Source organism: Hibiscus syriacus, unplaced genomic scaffold (assembly GCF_006381635.1).
Source record: "Hibiscus syriacus cultivar Baekdansim isolate YM2019G1 unplaced genomic scaffold, ASM638163v2 tig00001914_pilon, whole genome shotgun sequence".
NCBI classification, from domain to species: Eukaryota; Viridiplantae; Streptophyta; class Magnoliopsida; order Malvales; family Malvaceae; genus Hibiscus; species Hibiscus syriacus.
The window spans coordinates 1-22,018 of NW_024061897.1; the positions used below are offsets into that span (position 1 = coordinate 1).

Here is a 22,018-nt window from a genome sequence, read left to right on the forward strand (position 1 = left end):
TTCGTTTATGTGCGTTTATTTATTAAATGAACGAACATGAACAATATTTTTGTTCGTTTAATTAAAACGAACATGACATAGGTCTCGTTCGTTCATTTACGTTCGTGAACGTTCGATTATGTTTCGTTCGGTTATGTTTGTTTATGGTTCGTTCGATTATGTTCGTTTATGTTCATTCATTATGTTTAACTCATCTTCTTAAATCAATTTGGTGACCAATTTGTAAGTACCTTAAAAAATATTAATTATCTGATATTCTGATGACCAACTCCATAATTAACCCAATTTTATTTGGAGATTAAATCCAATATGTTAACCTGTGAGGCACATCGCACCTATATTCATTTCCCCTTTTTTCCCCAAACCCTAGTGTTCACTAGAGAGTGGAGACGATCGCTGAAGCTTCAAAACAAGTTATATTATAGTGCAATGAAGTTTTACAGGTCTGTTTCATCTCTTTCTCTGTTTTATTGACTTCATAGTTGATATGTAAAGTTATTGCAGGTATCTTCACATCTAAACTCAAAAAACATCATACTTCTTTCTAGAAATAGATGGGAAGATAAAGGTAACAATCGGAAGTATATGAGCATCAATAAAGAGAAAATATATAGAATTTGCCAAAAACAAAACAAAGATTTCTATGCAATTTCTGAAAAGAGTGTAATAGCGAAAAATGATTGTTCATATGTAATCATGGACCACTAAGATAAATGTTAGCGTTAAATTAAAGTTGTGTGAATAATTTAATATCTTAAAAGATCGATCAAATATTTGATATCTTCAAACATTTCATCACTGCTAATATACTCTTACGCTATTTATCACTGTAGATTTGATTATTTGCATTGTCGATTTTTCATGAAAGAACAATGGAAGGTAGGGTCTCCAACGTTTATGTTCGTTTATGTTCGTGTTCATTTATGTTCGTGTTCGTTTATGTTCGTGTTCGTTTATGTTCGTTTATTTTTTAATGAACGAACATGAACATATTATATTCCTTAATAACGAACATGAACAAAAAAAATTTTGTTCGTTTGTTCGTGTTCTTTTATGTTTCGTCTATTTATTAAATGAACGAACATGAACATACCTCCGTTCGTGTGCGTTCGGTTCGTTTACAGGCCTAAGAATTGGCACACACCTGCTCTATACACAAATCCTAAGATAACCAACTAAGCTTATCCATGAATCATGTCGTCAAACCGAGTTACCCTAGCAACCCAAAGCATTGAACTAGGTCACTGAATGATACATAGACACAAGTGGATAATGGTTACCAGGAAAGTTTCCCCGGCCGACGACTCATAAAAACGGACCAAACAGTACAAGCCACTTCAGGCAAACCAGCACAACATCTTTGAGTGACACCCCAGGTGGGATGGGAAGAACATGTCCAAACTGGAACCGCCACTTTCTCAGCATACCCACCTCCATTAAGAAGAGCACACACCTGCATATAATATAGCACAAACCTAATTTCCTAAAAAGGCTAAAAGCTCAACAAAATTCAATATTTAAGCCTCATTCCGTGAAAAACAAAACATCGTATCGTTCATATAAAAATCACATCTTTTCAATTAAGAAGTGGGGTTTCTTCAATTTTACTGATCACCAACTTTCCAGCGAGAAACATTGTTGCCAACAGCTAGGACGGTGCCTGAACATTCAAGGCCAGGGTAAGGGCTAGCACCCTTTGGAGGAGGGTAAGAACCTTTCCTCTGGAGAGTATCGGCCCGGTTTAAAGCAGTGGCTTCAACCTTGATGAGGCTTCATCATCCTTGATTTCTGGGTCATCAACTTGCTGTAATTGCAACACCTCTGGCCTCCTGCTGTTGTTATCACCACTGCCTTCATCTTTTTTTCTTTCTTTATTTCGGCTATGCAGAGGATGTTAGATAAGGAAATATAGGCAAGAAACGAGATTCCAGAACTGGGTTAGGTTTTGATGGGTTTAATTTGTGACTTATCAATTAAGTCCTCAAGATTTAAAAAGAATTATTTAACACTTAAATTAACTGTTAGGGTGAGGCTAACTAAAGGACATAGCTGATAAAAATGTGTTTTGAGAATTTGATTAGAACTTCTTGAAATTTAAGTACCTATTTAGAATATAGCAATAGTTTAGGAACCTTTAGTTAAGTTAGCCCCTCTTCTTCTTCTTCTTCTTTTATGATTGGAAGGCAACTCCAACACCACCCGTATCTTTAGCGTGAATGCATGCAGGGTCGTATTGGCCTAGACAAAGGGCATAATTGGTCCATTAGGTTAAGCGGTATAATTAATTAACTCATTAGGCTATCATAATTTTATTCTGTTTTTAGGGGAAATGCTATCCCACAAGTGATGAATTTGTTTGAATAATATTTTTGAAACAACTTAGGTAATTTAGATTTTGGAATTTAATACTTTAATATATTTTTAAGAATTTGTCACGTCGACATGACATATTCATTTAAAATAATATTTTTAATTTTTAAAATTAAAAATAACAGAATTTGTCATATTAACGTGACGAGTTCTTTAAAATTTAAAATTAACTAATCATTGGGCAACAATCAGAAAGTAATGGTTACTTTGTAACTCATCATTTCAATATGACGACTTCCATGAGATTTTGAAAGTTCTAAGTGTTATAGCCGTTGAGTTTTGGATTATAAATAGGGTTTGAGGTTTAGGGTTTTTATTATATTGTAAGAAGAAGAAATTACTCTTGAAAAAATTATTTTTTTGAAGAATTCTTGTCAAAATAACTACTCGAGATAAATGTTACGCCTTGATGCTGTATATTTGATTAATTGGTTGAAATTGATATTTTAGGAAAAAGAACGGAGCATCCATCAACGAGGAATGACACTTACAGATATCTTTAGGGTGAACCCTACAACAATTCAACTGTATCCAACCATATTTCTTCGTAGCTTTAAGGTGAACCCTACAATAATTTCGGCGCTGATTGAACATTGGAGGCTTGAGACACATACTTTTCATTTTTCAAGAGGTGAAGCGATGATTACGTTGGAAGATATCACTTACCAACTTAGTGTTTTGATAAATGGTGCAGCACTGGTGAGACACAACACTTACAACCAATTCAATATTTGTGAGTAAGTTTGGGGAAAGAGGTTACCATCAGATGTCATAACGGATACATATATGGATAGTTTTTTAGAGTCCGAATTTCGAGTGAATGAAGACTCTACTGGGATGAGGTCAAATTTGTAGCCCGATCGCATCTTCTCCAATTGATTGGAGGGATATTGTTACCTGATAAATCCAAGAATTTGACGCACTCAGTATCTGTCGATATTGAATAATTTTAAGAGATTTTGACATTTTTATACCGGAACTTTGCAAGACTACAATTGTTGAAAGGGGTCAAAATATCGATGTAGGGAGTTATCTAGTCTGCTACAGTCTTGCCTGTAGTATCGGTTCCTATTTATATCAATTACATAATCCCCGGTTGAGTTTCCTCAGACTAGAAGGTATTTTTTTTAACTTTACTTTTTAGTAAATTTTTAAATTTATTTTGTAACATCCCGAAATCCGAGTCAGTGACTAAATGAGAATTTTAGAAATTTGGTGATAAAAGTAAAATAGTTAATAGTTTAATGACTTATTGAAATATAGTTGAAGGTTGTTTGGTAATTATAGAATGAATTAAAGGGCAAATTGGTCATTTGATAAGAAATATATTTTTCCCCTTTTAAAATGAACACACGGGGGGAAAGAAAGAGTTATTTGGGAAACTCTCTTCTTCTTCTTCTTCCTCCAGTATCTCCAAGCTCAAAGGTAAGTTTGTGATTTCTTGATTATTGGTTGATTTAAAGGTTGGGTTATGATCACTATATGATAATTAATCTTAAGGAAAGTTTAATTTGTTCTTAAACAACAAGATGAAAGTATATGAGAGATTAAAGATTTTGAGTTCTTGAATGAAATCTTGGAATAGAGTTCATTACTCATATTGGAAGACAAATTTGAATTGGCATCCACTTAATTAAGGGATATAAAGTGATGGAATTGAATTTAGAACAAGTAGAAATTTAGTATGATTCTTGGATTTCATATGGAAGATAGAATTTTGAGTTTAAAGAAGTGAATATGAAGTAGAAGTGAGTTTAAGTATGTATATGAAAGTTAGGAATATTTAAAGGAGGTGAAAGATGAAGAATTAAGCGAAAGAGAGTGAATTCGTGTTTAAAATGTAATTCTGGGTGTGCATCGATGCACTTCAATGTGCATCGATGCACTCTCAAATAAATGAACATCGAATGCAATCAGTGCATCGATGCATAAGGAGTGCTCGATGCACCTGCTTAAAATACAAACATCGAATAGGATTATGCACCGATACATGAATAGTGCATCGATGCACCTGTCAAGGGATATCGATGCATGGTGTAGTACATTGATGCATGCCTTCATTAAAAGATAAAAATAGCTTCTTATTAGCCTAAGGAATGATAGTTTAGAATATATCAATTAGTATACTGATATGTATCAATGTATATATGTAGATTTAGAAAGTGATATCGTTCCGGAACAATTGAAGGATTAGAATCGAGTCAAGCAAGGCTAGGTGAGTACATATTAGAAGTATGGTACAATGGAATAAGACTTGTGATAAGTCTAATTCATATGTTGATTTTCATAGCACAATAGTTATGAATATGCATACATGATAATTATGATACATTCATAAAGTATATATGTTCATATGATTTGATAAATGATATATGAAAAGACTCAAATGCACATGTGATATGATAAGATATGAGCTATGTGATCACAAGAGAATGACATGAACACATGAAACATAAGAATAATTCCCATGGTATACGACATGAGAGCTATAGGTATAGTTGGCATGCCAAGAGTCGAGGGTTCTACGTGGTTGGCATGCCAAGAGTCGAGGGTTCTACGTGGTCCTTCGGGAGTATATGTATCATTTGGAACATTTACAGTGTAACACCCCCAACCCGTATCCGACCCGGATACGAGTCCGAAGTGTCACATTGACTTTTTAAACATTCATTCGTATAAAATAGTGGGTAATTTAAAACTTTGATAACATTTAATTTATTTCAAAGCGTTTACAACAGATATCAGAGTTCATACCATTTATATCTTTAGACTACATGCCAACTACACTCGGTAAACAGTACCTACATTTTTCTGATCTGACATTGGTAAGGAAAACTGACCTGTCTTGCTCCGCATTACTCTTTACTCTTCTCGAAACCTACGCGTGAAACAATCACACGCTAAGTCGAAGACTTAGTGAGGCATAACGACTTATAATGCACTTAAAACATATATCGAACATGCATGTTCTGTTCTATCATGTTACCAATTCCATGCATTCTTCGTATCATATAAAATCATATCAGATTAATTACAGTAAATACATACAGACCCATAATTCATCATTAACAGTTTATCATGTAATCACATACTTTTATTGTTAACCTTTTCAATCAAACACTATACACACAACATCATATGGTTCACGTAACACATTTCAAACCACTTATAAACCCATCGTATACATATCACATTCAGTATGCTTGTTTAATCACTTTATTAGCCCATGTACACTAGTGAGAACTTAAGGTATGCGAGTACATTGAGGTTGTGCACACATATGCTGTCACCACAGCTCGATCAATGTCCCGAAGGACCAGTCCATAGATTCCGAAGAACCTAGGTAATCAGTCCATATGTCCCGAAGGACATAGGTAAACAGTCCATATGTTCCGAAAAACATAGGTAAACAGTCCATATGTTCCGAAGAACATAGGTAAACAGTCCATATGTTCCGAAGAACATAGGTAACCCTCGACCTTGGCATGCCAACTATACCCCTAGCTCTCATATCACATAACATGGGCATTATCATTTATAACAGTTCACATTACTTATTCATATCTTTCTCTTATAACCACATATCTTTTCTTCAGTCACGTATCACATGTACGTGTAATCATTGATCTCATAACATATACTTGTTTTCACATATATTCATATCATTTCACATATACACTTTCATATCACATGCCATATAAGCTCATAGCTTCTTTCACATATACATGTTCACATAGCTTCTTTTCATATTCTCATAGGATCACATAGTTCATATCTTATACTTTGTTTTCTCATGTTTCACATATATCATGTCATATGGCTCATATCTTTCTCATGCAGTCACATAGTTCAGTTTCACATATGTTCATATATATATATATATACATTACATAGCACATACTTCTCATAACATTACATTCAAAAGCATGTTAACACATATCATGCATACATACAATTCATGTCATTCAATACGTGTAATCATATATTCATGCATTCTAACAGAGGAAAAAGACTTGTCGCAAGTCTTGTTTCCATTTAGCACCATAAACTATTAATATTCACCTGGCCTCACTAGTCAATTCAAATCTCTTGTCTTTCCCCTTGATCAATCTACTTGCCAAACGTTCCGGAATTCTTTATGCGTAGAATCTACATAATGTACATTTCGAGGTAATCATTAGATACCTACACCTTGTAATTGGATACTAGCAACTTAAACGAACTTATTAAACCAATATTAACATTTTTCTTTAGGGGGAATCGGTTCCCTACCATGGGGGTATCGATTCCTCAAGACATACTGGAAATTCTTGTTCGTTTGAAGGGGTATCGTTCCCCTTGAATGGGTACCGATTCCCCTTGCCAGAAATCATATTTTCAACCGAAATTACTTCATTTTCACTCAAACACTTCATATATCATCTCCTTTAATATTCCTAACTTTCATACACATACTTAAACTCATTTCTACTCCATAATCACTTCTTTAAACTCAAAATTCTATCTTCCATATAAGATTCAAAAATCATACCAATTTTCAATGTGTTTCAAAATCAATTCTATCACTCCAAATCTCTTAATTTAACTATTGACAAGTCAAATTTAACTTCAAATTCTACTTATCAATTCCTTTCCAAAATTTCATATAAAACTCCAATCTTTAATCTCTCTTAACCCCTCCATCCTTTGTTTTTAAGATGATTTAAGCTTTCCTTAAGCTTAGTTATCATCTACTAATCAAACCCAACCTTAAAATCAACAACTCATTTACAAACAAAGAAACTTACCTTTGCTTGGGCTCTTCACGTGAAGAAGAAAGAAAGTCAAGAGTTATCTGGAAACTCTTGTTTCTTTCACATGGATATTATAATCCCCAATATCTATTATTTAATATTACCTTTGCTCAATGACCCTTTACCCTTTTATTTCTCATTCACTTAATTATTCATCCTACCCAACATCTTTAATTATTCCTTCACTTTTCGATTAATTTAATTTGATCACTGACATATTAAAATCTTACACTTTAATCACTAACCCGGTATGGAGGATGTTAAATCTCCCCTCCTTATAAGAAAATTCGTCCTCGAATTTTCACTGCACATCTTAATAAGACCATATCTTCTAATGTTCTTATGTTGCTTCCCTGACTTATTCTTTCTTGTCATCATCAGAACTTACTTTTCAATCCTTTAGTTTTTCGACTATCTTTTTCATTTATACCTTCATCTTCTGTTGTTTATCTATAAACAATAACCAATAATACCAATCCATTGTTGTCTTTTCTCTCATTCGATTATGCATTTTTCCTTTGATCTTTCTAAAATTCCATATAATGTCACTCATCACGTTGACAATAACATTCATCTCATCACTCTATATCAAAACTGTCCTCTGTACTTCCATATTTATCGTATCTGATTCTTTTAAATCAATCCCTTTCATTTCTTATACTTTTATTTTCCTTCCTGAAGGTTCCATGCAAATACTTATCTCTGTTTCTACATCATAGCTATCTGCTCAGAATATACAATTATATTCAAATTCATATCATAATCAATTAACTCCACTATATCTTTCCTCCAATCTTATAACTCTAGCACCTTTACTCTGACAGCTATAATAACTTTGGTTCAGTCTAGGGCACAAGCCCTCTTATACCAATCATATACATTCTTTCCAATCTAATTATCTTAACATTCGCTTACTCAACTTATCAATTTCACCTCTATTCTCATACATCCTGAAATTTCTTTTACTCAAACTCAACATTCTGACTTCCTGTGTCCTATAATCTGATCATCGATATACATATTCTCAAACTCTTCTTATCAATCCTCAGCTTTACTTAATACAAATTCTTACTTCCTTTTCCTTTACTATACCACATTACTATGATCCAAATATGCAACTGATCCAGATCCATTACGGATTTGGTTCTCATATCCTGACAATATCTTATAATCTTATAATTCCAGTACATTTTTATCACATACTCTAGTTAGCCATACTAACTCTTTTCATCTTAACTGCAAACCCTTATCATAAACATACTCTTGTTTATGCGCAATACTATCACTTCGTTTCAAACTCATAAACTCTGAATTTATACATCTTATATACTTGTCACTGATGCACTTATCCTTAAGTTCTTCTATACGTACTCATCACGTCCTTAGATCTTTAACATTCTTATGACACCCGTTCACCATATTCTATCTTATCCACAATAACTCTATATCGTTTTTCCGATTCCAACGATGAAAACTTTCTATCATTATTCAGATATGATTTCAGCTTTCTGAAATCAACTTTTGATCTTACTAGGCATTTCCTGAGGTGTCCCTCTTCATCCTGCCTGGCCAGGCAAGTGAATAGCTATCACAATCAGGAATATCACCTTTCACTTACTTTGAAATTATCACGATCGGATTTCTACTGTATTAACTATTCTTATTCTATTAGCAAGACAACATATCCTTACATCAATCAGAAATTTTTCAATCTATGTTGGCATGTACACCTTTTATGACACTTTGGACTTCGGTTTATGCCGAGAATCGGCTAAACCTTAGCTCTGATACCATTAATGTAACACCCCCAACCCGTATCCGACCCGGATACGAGTCCGAAGTGTCACATTGACTTTTTAAACATTCATTCGTATAAAATAGTGGGTAATTTAAAACTTTGATAACATTTAATTATTTCAAAGCGTTTACAACAGATATCAGAGTTCATACCATTTATATCTTTAGACTACATGCCAACTACACTCGGTAAACAGTACCTACATTTTCTGATCTGACATTTGGTAAGGAAAACTGACCTGTCTTGCTCCGCATTACTCTTTACTCTTCTCGAAACCTACGCGTGAAACAATCACACGCTAAGTCGAAGACTTAGTGAGGCATAACGACTTATGCACTTTAAAACATATCGATACATGCATGTTCTGTTCTATCATGTTTATACCAATTCCATGCATTCTTCGTATCATATAAAATCATATCAGATTAATTACAGTAAATACATACAGACCCATAATTCATCATTAACAGTTTTTATCATGTACACATACTTTTTATTGTTAACCTTTCAATCAAACACTATACACACACAACATCATATGGTTCACGTAACACATTTCAAACCACTTATAAACCCATCGTATACATATCACATTCAGTATGCTTGTTTAATCACTTTATTACCCATGTACACTAGTGAGAACTTAAGGTATGCGAGTACATTGAGGTTGTGCACACATATGCTGTCACCACAGCTCGATCAATGTCCCGAGGACCAGTCCATAGATTCCGAAGAACCTAGGTAATCAGTCCATATGTCCCGAAGGACATAGGTAAACAGTCCATATGTTCCGAAGAACATAGGTAAACAGTCCATATGTTCCGAAGAACATAGGTAAACAGTCCATATGTTCCGAAGAACATAGGTAACCCTCGACCCTTGGCATGCCACTATACCCCTAGCTCTCATATCACATAACATGGGCATTATCATTTATAACAGTTCACATTACTTATTCATATTCTTTCTCTTATAACCACATATCTTTTCTTTTCAGTCACGTATCACATGTACGTGTAATCATTGATCTCATAACATATACTTGTTTTCACATATATTTTCAATCATTTCACATATACACTTTCATATCACATGCCATATATAAGCTCATAGCTTCTTTCACATATACATGTAGTCACATAGCTTCTTTTCATATTCTCATAGGATCACATAGTTCATATCTTATACTTTGTTTTCTCATGTTCACATATCATGTCATATGGCTCATATCTTTCTCATGCAGTCACATAGTTCAGTTTCACATATGTTCATATATATATATATATACATTACATAGCACATACTTCTCATAACATTACATTCAAAAGCATGTTAACATATAATCATGCATACATACAATTCATGTCATTCATATACGTGTAATCATATATCATGCATTCTAACAGAGGAAAAAGACTTGTCGCAAGTCTTGTTTCCATTTAGCACCATAAACTAATTAATATGCACTCACCTGGCCTCACTAGTCAATTCAAATCTCTTGTCTTCCCCTTGATCAATCTTACTTGCCAAACGTTCCGGAATTCTTTATGCGTAAATCTACATAAATGTACATTTCGAGGTAATCATTAGATACCTACACCTTGTAATTGGATACTAGCAACTTAAACGAACTTATTAAACCAATATTAACATTTTCTTTAGGGGAATCGGTTCCCTACCATGGGGGTATCGATTCCCTCAAGACATACTGGAAATTCTGTTCGTTTGAAGGGGTATCGGTTCCCCTTGAATGGGTACCGATTCCCCTTGCCCAAATCATATTTTCAACCCGAAATTACTTCATTTTCACTCAAACACTTCATATATCATCTCCTTTAATATTCCTAACTTTCATACACATACTTAAACTCATTTCTACTCCATAATCACTTCTTAAACTCAAAAATTCTATCTTCCATAAGATTCAAAAATCACCAAATTTTCAATGTGTTCAAAATCAAATTCTATCACTCCAATCTCTTAATTTAACTATTGACAAGTCAAATTTAACTTCAAATTCTACTTATCAATTCCTTTCCAATTTCATATAAAAACTCCAAATTTAATCTCTCTTAACCCCTCCATCCTTTGTTTTTAAGATGATTTAAGCTTTCCTTAAGCTTAGTTTATCATCTACTAATCAAAACCCAACCTTAAAATCAACAACTCATTTACAAACAAAGAAACTTACCTTGCTTGGGCTCTTCACGTTGAGAAGAAAGAAGTCAAGAGTTATCTGGAAACTCTTGTTTCTTTCACATGGATATTATAATACCCAATATCTATTATTTAATTATTACCTTTGCTCAATGACCCTTTTACCCTTTTAGTTCTCATTCACTTAATTATTCATCCTACCCAACATCTTTAATTAATTCCTTCACTTTTCGATTAATTTAATTTGATCACTGACATATTAAAATCTTACACTTTAATCACTAACCCGTATGGAGGATGTTACATACAGTGTCTTTGAGACAGATCTTATCCACAGTAATATGTATATAGTTCTTAAGGAGTGGTCCTTCGGAACAAATACAGTCATAGGTCCTTCGGGACAAATTTCATAGTCCCTAGGACCCATACGAGCTGTGGTGACAGCATAGTGCACAACCTCAATGTACTCGAATACCTGAGTTTCTCAAAAATGTACATGGGCCTATAAAAGGTTATCAAAGGTAATTACATTGTTATAGTTATATGTTATCATATTATTATTGTTTACATTGAATTGTACGACATGGTTGAATGGATAGATTGCATGTTCATGTTCAAATTGAATGCATTATTGTTATATTTATATGTCTCACTAAGTCTATGACTTAGCGTGTAAGTGATTTACACGTAGGTACCAAGAATCAGGAAGAGTGGAAGTAAGGTTGCAAGAACAGCAGCACTGTTAGAAGATTAGATCAGAAGTAACGGATAAAGTATGTCTTTGTCGTGTATATGGTTGGCATGTAAGAAAAGTGTATGTTACAAATGCTCTGATCAGTTTTGTCTTGTTTTGGTTAACTGTGTAAAGTAACAATGTTATTTTAATGAAAGTTAAATTTCCTGATTTTTCGTCAATAGTCAAAGTTTGAAAAGTCAATGTGACACCTCGGACTCGTATCCGGGTCGGGTACGGGTTGAGGGTGTTACATATTTTGTATCATCATTTTTAATTTTTTATTTATTATATTGTTTAGATAGTGACATAAAATTATCGAGACAAAGTTGTCGGGGGCAACAAAAATTGATCTACGAATGAAGATCAATGTCGTCGGTCGACATGTGGAAATATCATTTTAGTAAATTATTTAAAATTTTATTTATTTATAATTTATACTAAATTTTATAATTTAATTAATGTTTACAATTTTTTTCGATTCCGTATTGTGAGCCGGAGAACTATCGACTACTGCCACATGGATTTTTTGAAGGCTCGGAGTTATGGTGTGCCGTAACACCTTTGTTTCATTTTGTGTTTGTTGATATGCATGTCATAGATAGAGTGTTGCGTCAATTTGCGTCCTATCAACCAATTCCTATGAAAATATTTAAGTTGGACGAGCTCATTAGAATTGATACACGTGGGAAGCATAAAGAGAATTGGTCGAGGAAACATGTTGTATACATTCATCAATGGAATGAGTTACATATTTGTGTCTATGCGTTTCGAGGTTACAACTGTTGGTATTGATTTGAAATATCCCCTACCTCCGAAATTATGAAGCAAATCAGAATCATATTTAACAACATCGAGAGATAGGGTCGAATGGAAAGAAATGAAGGCCAAATACGCAAAGGGCATAAATCATCAATTCTAGCATCTTCTTTTGGTTATGCTTCTGCAGGATATTTTGCATCTCAAATCAGTTATGATTTTTATCCTCCATATCATGCTTCAATGGAGAGTCGATCAAATCATGTTGAAGGTTCATGGTATGCAATGCAAGGAGCTCAACCATCTTCGACAAAACCTATAGGTGAATGGGATCATATTCTATATGGTCAATGAGGTATTGATTTGGTGAGCTATTCGAGTCAATGACATCAATGATGACGTCAAATATCTTAAATACACATCATCGCATTTTAAAGGTGAAAATCAAAGTGGAGCGATGTTCAATACCCTTATGTTGAAGAAGAAGCAAATGACGATGAAGACGAAGACGATTAAGGCGAACAACCAAAAGAAATCGACGAGCTCCATGATATTATTATTCAGTCTTCCTCGGCATCGTCAAGATTTAGGAAATATAATAAAAAAATATTTATTTTTAGTGATTGTATTAGTTTAAAAAACTTCTATTATTGATTTGTAAAAATTAGTTTAAATAATTATTTTTAAAAGAAATTCGACAAAACTCATCAAATCACTTTGATGTGTTCCAACATCTATAATTTTTAAATTTAAAAACATGTTCGTTGCACAACGACTATAATAACTAGTTGATTTTAAATTCACTTAAAATTTGTCATGTCAACGTAATGAATTACTTTATTTTTTTAAATTAATTTAAATTCACTTGAAACTCGTCATGTCAATGTAATGAATTCCTGAAAATATTAAAATATAAACTCCACGGGCCTCATTTATCTGAGTCCATTTAAAAATATTATTTAGACAAACTTATCACATCGATATGACGAATTGTCGAGAATCAAATAAAATTCTGAGAGCCAATTAATTATACACATCATCTAATGAGCCAATTTTGTTGGAGGATACCTGTCTTGGGCCTAGAATTTTTATAATGTATTACACTCGTAAAAAAAAGTTTTATATCAATTATAGGGTCCAATTATTTTAATGCTTGTTATTAGGGGTTCAATTTTTTTCCTAATATTTATTATATGGGTTTAGTTTTTTTCTAATATTTATTATTAAGTGTCTACTCTTATAATTTAATTTTTTCTCTAATATTCTTGTAACTGTATAATTTTTTTGTCAATATTTTTTCTAACATTTATTATTAAAAGCCCAATTTCTCAATTCTTATTATTAGGGATCCAATTTTTTCAATATTTGTTATTAGGGCATGCTTTTAAATTTTAATTTATCCTAATACTTATTGTTGGTATTAGTCCAATTTTTTTTAGTAATTCTTATTAGAGGTCCAATTTTTTAATATTTGTTATTATGACATACTCTTAAAATTTATTTTTAAATTTTTTTTATTAGGACTCATTTTTCAATACTTGTTATTATGGAACTACCCTTAAAATTTATTTTTCAACAATTGTTATTACGAACAATTAATTAAATAACGATTTATAACCGCAACAATGAATGTTATGCATTAATAACAACATCGTCCAAAACTATGATTCCAAAATATATATGTTATTAAAATCTACAACCACGATATTTGTAGTACTGTAATATCAATCGTTATGTCCACAATAGCGATAAACGCAGTACGGTCAAGACAAATACAAGCTATAATTTAAATCTCGATTAGAGTTCTAATTTTTTTATTCATCCAAGATCACCAAAATCTAGAAAAACGGGTATGAATGCACGAGCACTTGTAGTTGCCGAGAAGCATCAACTAAGGCAATTCCGGACAAAATCCATGACCTTCTTTATCAAAAACCAGCTTATCGACATATATTAGCTCGGAAAAGGTTTGATGTTCTTTAACTAAAATCTTGAGTTTTAATTAATAAATACAAAATTTGATATTGGAAGAACTTCACCAGTTATATAAGAATTTAACATGATCTTAGCTTAAATATAATCAAGATTTATATTGACTATTCAACTTAGACGTAAAGAAACTAGCTTAACACACACGAAAATTATGTCAACGCTTGGAAGACGTGAACTCTTTAGTACAAGGATTTTGAATATAAATTAACTGCATTATTTATTGAAGCAGCCTTTACATATTTATAGTGTGCAAGATTGCATGTAACTGCCTAACAACCATACAGCTGTACACTAGCTTGCAAATAACCCTTAACAACCTACATAACGTTCGTACTTCAACAAACGACAAGGAATTATAGTTAAATAGAGTAGCTTTTATCTTTATTATTGAGATATCAGGTATAATGTTTGCATTATATATACAAGATGAACTCATTGTTGTGGGACCATTTCTTTTTGTGTTGTTGATTGTCGAAATTTATACAAGAAAGACTTTTGATGATGGTCGTGTTGGGGAGGATGCCTTCCTTTGGGTTGTTTGTTGGCCGCTCTGGCTCCGATTTTGATGCCTACAACCCACGGTTGGAGCAAAGAAGGTCACATTTTAACATGTCGGATGCTCAGGTACTGTTTCTTCCATTACTCCGTTTGTTTAGGGTTAGATTTATTCGATACACAATTCGGTTTGATTTATCGGATCGTGTCGTGAGTGCGTGATAAGATATGTACTTGTCATTTGCAATAGGGTCTACTGGAGCCTGAGGCTGCAGCTGCTGTTGCAAATTTGCTACCGGACTATGCCAACGGAGACCTTTCGTCGCTCTGCGTATGGGCGGACCAAATCCGGAGTTGGTATAGATATCGATGGTGCTTGCTCGTATGAATTTTCGAGTAAGCAGAAAGCTAAGCAATCTTTTTTATCAATAATGAATTAGTTATAGATATGAATAATGCAAAATTGTCATTTGTTCTAGGGGACTGTCATAATCAGCAGGGCGAAAAGGACATGTGTGTTGCCGGTGCAATCCAAAACTTTACCTCACAGCTTCTGCACTTGAGGGATGGATCTTCAAATCGTCGCTGTAAGAAACATTACTCCTTCCGTGATTCGATCATTACGTTCTCCGTAACACCAACGGCCTCGTTTCTCTAAAGATAACATGACAGAAGCATTGTTGTTCTTGTCGCACTTCATGGGAGATATCCATCAGCCGATGCACGTCGGTTTCACGAGCGACGAAGGAGGGAACACCATCGCGTTGCGCTGGTTTAAGCACAAATCGAATTTGCTTCATGTGAGTATTTCTGATTAAACCAATTTAGAGTTAACAACAGCAATTTACTAGGCCACAATGGTGGATTCCAACAATGTATGTATAGGTGTGGGATAGGGAGATCATCCTTACAGCTCTTAAGGACTACTATGGAAATAACTTGGACGCCCTCCAACAAGACTTGGTAGGGAATTTCACTGATGTAAGTTCAATTTTTATTCTTGTTCCGTCCCTATTTTCGTATTCGTTTTATGCTATCAGAGTTCGACCCTTTGTCTCCGGAACTAAGACTAAAGCAGTACACTAATTACTAACAGATCACATGATTTATATTGCATCCAACAATAAGCAGGGAATATGGTCTGATGATGTTTCATCATGGGACAATGTGATGATCTTCTTCCATGCTCGAACAAGTAAGCTTCACCCTTTTCAGGACAATTATAAACCAATTTACTGAATTCAGAAAAATGAGTTATTGTGTATGTTACTCGATCTCGAATTATGATTACGAGATACAAACGTTACTTCGAATTTTCTTAGTTATATATATATTTACTTGATCTCGAATTATATGATTACGAGTATATTTCGACTTTTCTTAGTTATATGTATATATTTACTTGATCTCAAATTATGATTACGAGATACGGTTATATATTAATTTTCTTAGTTATATATATATTTACTCGATCTCAATTATGATTACGAGATCGGGTATAGTTCGACTTTCTTAGTTATATATATATATAAAGAATCTTTAAAGGTCATATTCCGACATCCTTGTGTTTGATTGGGGTTTACTTGCTTGCTAATCTGTTTAGCGTTTACTCAAAGTTACCATTTTTCACATTTGTAGGTATGCTACAGAGAGCATAACCATGGCCTGCAATGGGGTTACAATGGCGTAAAGTCTGGACAAACGTATACTATTCCGTAAAGGTCTAATTATGGTCTCAGTCCTCAACTCTTTGCACATTCGGAAGCTAGCCCCTCAAATTCATGGAATTCAAATGTGCGAAGAGTACATGAACTGAGAACACAATTAACCCGATTTCTAAAAGAGTAGAGACAACATTAATACTTTCTTTTTGTTCTTGTTGGTTTTATAGAGGAATATTTCGATTCAAGGATGCCTATTGTAATGGAAAGGACTGCTCAAGGAGGGGTTAGATTAGCCATGATCTTGAACAAGGTTCTTGGCGGATCTGAAGAAGGTTTTACAACAACAACTTAAATTTATGCAAAAAGGACCAGAAAAACATTTCATAATAATAAAATCAGTCTTTTTGACATTTGCATAATCATCATTTTATTTGTTTTTCTTTAAAGTATTTTAGAATAACTCTTATTATATAAACCGTTAGTTAACTAACGAACATATATTTTTAACGTGACATTTTTATAAATATTTAATTGCATAATTATCACTTTGGGTAATGTAATACATGTCACACCATCATTTAGGTGACGTGATACATTATATCATCACTTTTGAATGAAGTGAATACATCACGTTAATAATTAAACACATATAAAATTATTATTCATCAATTGTGTTCACTGTCAATTAAATAATAATTCTCATCTAATATAAATTGTTTTGATTAAAAATCAAATTTTAAAGATTAAAGTGTTAAAATAAAAATAAAATAAAATATCATTTATACGAGGCTTGACAAATAATTTTATCATTATACCTCGTTTAAAACAATCTTTGAAATTGACTTAAGTACGTAATTTTATTTGCATGTATGTTCAATGTTAGTCACCATTCATGTAATCATGTGTACATGTAAAGGTGTTGAAACAGTTAATTGATCGAATCAAATTATTCAAATTTTATTAGTCGGTTTTTCTTTTAACCGTCAACCGAATCAAAAATTTAAATATTTAATCGAATTGAATTAAATTCGGTTATTGGTTGGTTAACCGAATTAATCAAAATTTATAAATAATATATATTATATTAAATATTTAATATATTTTTTTATTTGGTTAATTTAGTCGGTTATTTCGGTTAAAATCAAAGTTAAACATCCCTTAAGCTAAAATATATATATATATTAAATATTTATAATTTATGTTAATTTGATTAATTCAATTAATTAACTCATTTCAATTGAATTAACCAAACCAAAATTTAAAAGATCATTACCATTAATCGACTGAACTAAAAATTAATTGACCGAAATTTCAGTTTAATCAATAATTCAATTTAATGAATTATGAACGCCCCGGCAATGTACTTTGACCATTCATAATAATTATTTAACAACATCAACAATAATATCATTAAATTGTCAAATTTGATTTTGATCCATCAACGATGCTCTGATTTACAATTTAATCCTTAACATCAGTTTGACACAATTTATAATGAACTGATGGCATTAGTTCAATTAATTAGAACTGTTAACTATTTGATTAAAATGTTAATTAATTTCATGCTAAATTTGGTCCTTGTATTTTAAAAAAAAATTGGAAGAATGGTAAAAAATTATTTAAATGATGAAATACCATCCAACAAATTGCTCAATTAACTAAGAAAAATTCAAAGTAATGGATGAACTTCCAACTGTATATATCCAATATCCACCACTATCTACATAGTGGCAGATTTACATGTATTTGAGGTGTATACGTATTTTGAAATTTAAATTTTTTCATTAATTATTTTTTCATTGATGGTGCGATTTACTTAGAAATTTTAGTTGTGCTCACCTTAATCAAAAATTTATATTATTAACATATTTATATCAACTCTAAAATTATTTCTAGATCCACCACATGCGATTAAAGCTAAAAAAATATAATTGTGAATATGTAGGAATCTGAATGATAAGATATAGTAATGGGCAAAACTTGAGATTCAAGTGGTGTTAGGTTTTGATGAGATTAATTGTAACTTATCGATTAAGTCTTTAATTTTTTTTTTGAGTATTTTAGCTTCTAATATTTTAATTTTTGGTCAAATATTTCATGTCGAATGAAATTGTTAGTTAACTAACTATCGGCATATATTGTTAACGTGTTATTTTCACATATGTTTAATTGATAATATGATATGTGCTACATCATTATTTTGATGATGTAGTGCATGCCACATAATCATTTTAGGTGACATGACATTTATCATGTCATCATTTTAACAACGTGGTACATGTCACATTATCATTTTAGATGACATGACATGTGTTACATCATCATTTAAATACGTGTGAAAATGTCACGTCAACAACATGTGTTGATCGTTAGTCAATTAACAATTTTGATCCAACATGTTATTTTGACTAATAATCAAAATATTAAGATTGAAATGTTTAAAAAAAAGAATATAGAATAAAATAACCATTTGTGCATACGTTGTGGTTTATTTTGAGTAGAACTTTTTGAAATTCATGGACGTATTTAAAATATAAGCAATAGTTTACAGACCTTTAGTGAAGTTAGACCCTTTCTTTTTCTTCTTCTTTTATGATTGGAAGGACACGTATCGTAGCGTGAATGCATAACCACTTGATGCAATTGCCGAGAAGCATCAACTAAGACAATCCTGGGCAGAATTCATTACCATGCTGCCATTCTTTCGATATAGAAAACCAACTTATGAAAGAGTGATATTATTTAAATTAAATTTCGAATTTAAATTAATAAATATAAAATATGAGTAATATTTGAAGAACTTTATCGTTTACGTAGAGATTCAACATTATTCTACTTCTATATATAATCGATCACTCATTTAATGATCGTACCTAGACAAAAAAAAGACGACCATAGACACACAAGAAACCTATGTCAACTCTTCGATGACATGGAAATTATAGTTAAATAGCTTTTACGTTTATCTTATTGATACCAGGTCAAGCTTTTGGGTAACGTGAAACAGTGGAAATGCAAACCTATACTCAATGATCACGTATATTGTTTGCATTATTTATACAAGATGAACTCATTGTTATGGACCATTCTTCTGTTGTGTTGAGTTGTCGAAATTTATAAACGAACAAGAGCGTTAACTGTGTTGGCTAGCAGAAAGACTTTTGACGATGGTCGTGTTGGGGAGGATGTCTTCGTTTAGGGTTGTTTTGTTGGCGGCTCTGGCTCTGATTTTGATGCCTACAACCCATGGTTGGAGCAAAGAAGGTCACATTTTAACATGTCGCATTGCTCAGGTACTGTTTGTTCCATTATTCCTTTTGTTTTTGTTTCGATTTACTCGGTACAAGATTCGATTCAGTTCGGTTCAATGCATCGGATCATGTCGTGAGAGCATAATAAGAAATTTACTTCTCATTTGCAATAGGGTCTATTAGAGCCTGAGGCTGCAGCAGCTGTTGAAAATTTGCTACCGGACTACGCCAACGGAGACCTTTCGTCCCTCTGTGTATGGCCGGACCAAGTCCGGCATTGGTACAGATATCGATGGACAAGTCCACTCCACTTCATCGATACTCCGGATAATGCTTGCAAGTATGAATTTTCGAGTAAGCAGAAAGCTAAGCAATCTTTGTTTTTATCAATAATGAATTCTATACATATAAATAATGCAAAACTTGTCGTTTGTTCTAGGGGACTGTCATGATCAGCACGGCCTAAAGGACATGTGTGTTGCTGGTGCAATCCAAAACTATACCTCACAGCTTCTGCACTTCAGGGAGGGATCTTCGGATCGTCGCCGTAAGTAACCTTATTACTCACTCGTTCCGTGATTAGATCGTTATCATCCTCTGTAACACCAATGGCCTCGTTGTTTCTCTCCAGATAACATGACAGAAGCCTTGTTGTTCTTGTCACACTTCATGGGAGATATCCATCAGCCGATGCACGTCGGTTTCACGAGCGACGAAGGAGGGAATACCATCGCGTTGCGCTGGTTTAGGCACAAATCGAACCTGCATCATGTGAGTATTTTCTGATTAAACTAAACTTTAGAATTAAACAAACAGAAATTTAATCTGCATCATGTATGTATAGGTGTGGGATAGGGAGATCATCCTTACAGCTCTTAAGGACTACTATGAACAGAACTTGGACACCCTTCAAGAAGACTTAGTAGGGAATTTCACCGATGTAAGTTCGAATTTTATTCGAGTTCTGTCCCTATATTCCTATTCTTTTTATGTTATCAGAGTTCGACCCTTCATCTCTGCAACTAAGAGTACAAATACTATATTAACAGATCACATGACATATTTGTATCCAACCATAAGCAGGGAATCTGGTATGATGATGTTGCAGCATGGGAACATGTGATGACTTCTTCCATGCCTGAACAAGTAAGCTTCAACCCTTTTTAGGACAATTATAAATCAATCTAGTGAATTCAGAAAAATGGGTTTTTGTCTATGTTTCTCGAACTCGAATAATGAGTACGGGTATGTAATTTTTAAAGGTCCATATTCTGATGTCCACGTGTCTGACACGAGCGGATACATACAAGAAGAAAAATGAAGAGCTCGAGGAGCCTATTTACATGCTTGATAATCTGTTTAGGGTTTAATCAATGATCCCGTTTTTCACATTTGTAGGTATGCTACAGAGAGCATTAACATAGCTTGCAAATGGGGTTACAAAGGCGAAAGTCTGGACAAACACTGGCGGGTACGTATACTATTACGTAAAGGTCTAATTATGCTCTCTGTCCTCAACTCTTTGCGCATTCAAAAGCTATTCCCTCTACTTTTAATGAACTAATCTCAAATGTGCGAAGAATACAGGAACCGAGAACACAATTAAACCGATTTCTAAAAGAATAAAGACACCATTAATACTTCCTTTTGTTCTTGTTGGTTTTATAGAGGAGTACTTCGATTCAAGGATGCCGGTTGTAATGAAAAGGATTGCTCAAGGAGGGGTTAGATTAGCCATGATCTTGAACAAGGTTTTTGGTGGTTCTGAAGAAGGTTTTGCAGCATCAACTTAAATTTATGCAAAGAGGACCAGAAACATAGGATTGTTTAATCTCAAACAACCTTTGAATATGACTTGTAACTTTATTTTGGGAATGTTTGTTGTTAGTCACCATTCATGTGTACTTTGTAATTTGACCATTCATAAATGATTATGTTAACAACATCAACAACGATATCATTAATATTGGTCATACTTGACTTTGATACACCTACTACGCTCAGAT

The 22,018-nt window shown here is 33.1% G+C and overlaps 1 protein-coding gene and 2 pseudogenes across 1 annotated transcript; 2 read left to right on the forward strand and 1 right to left on the reverse strand.

The window, feature by feature from the left end:
- Nucleotides 1–1,280: 1,280 nt before the first annotated feature.
- Nucleotides 1,281–1,857, reverse strand: LOC120136843 (quinone oxidoreductase PIG3-like; the record flags this gene model as incomplete). The annotated part of the gene is made up of 3 exons (XM_039152793.1): nucleotides 1,820–1,857; nucleotides 1,620–1,770; nucleotides 1,281–1,453 (listed from the first exon to the last, which is right to left on the reverse strand). Coding segments are annotated over exons 1-3 (362 nt in total), but the record flags the coding sequence as incomplete, so codon positions are not given.
- Nucleotides 1,858–15,103: 13,246 nt separating this feature from the next.
- On the forward strand, nucleotides 15,104–17,113 carry LOC120136864 (annotated as a pseudogene).
- A 2,723-nt stretch (nucleotides 17,114–19,836) lies between these two features.
- Nucleotides 19,837–21,961, forward strand: LOC120136853 (annotated as a pseudogene).
- Nucleotides 21,962–22,018: the final 57 nt, after the last annotated feature.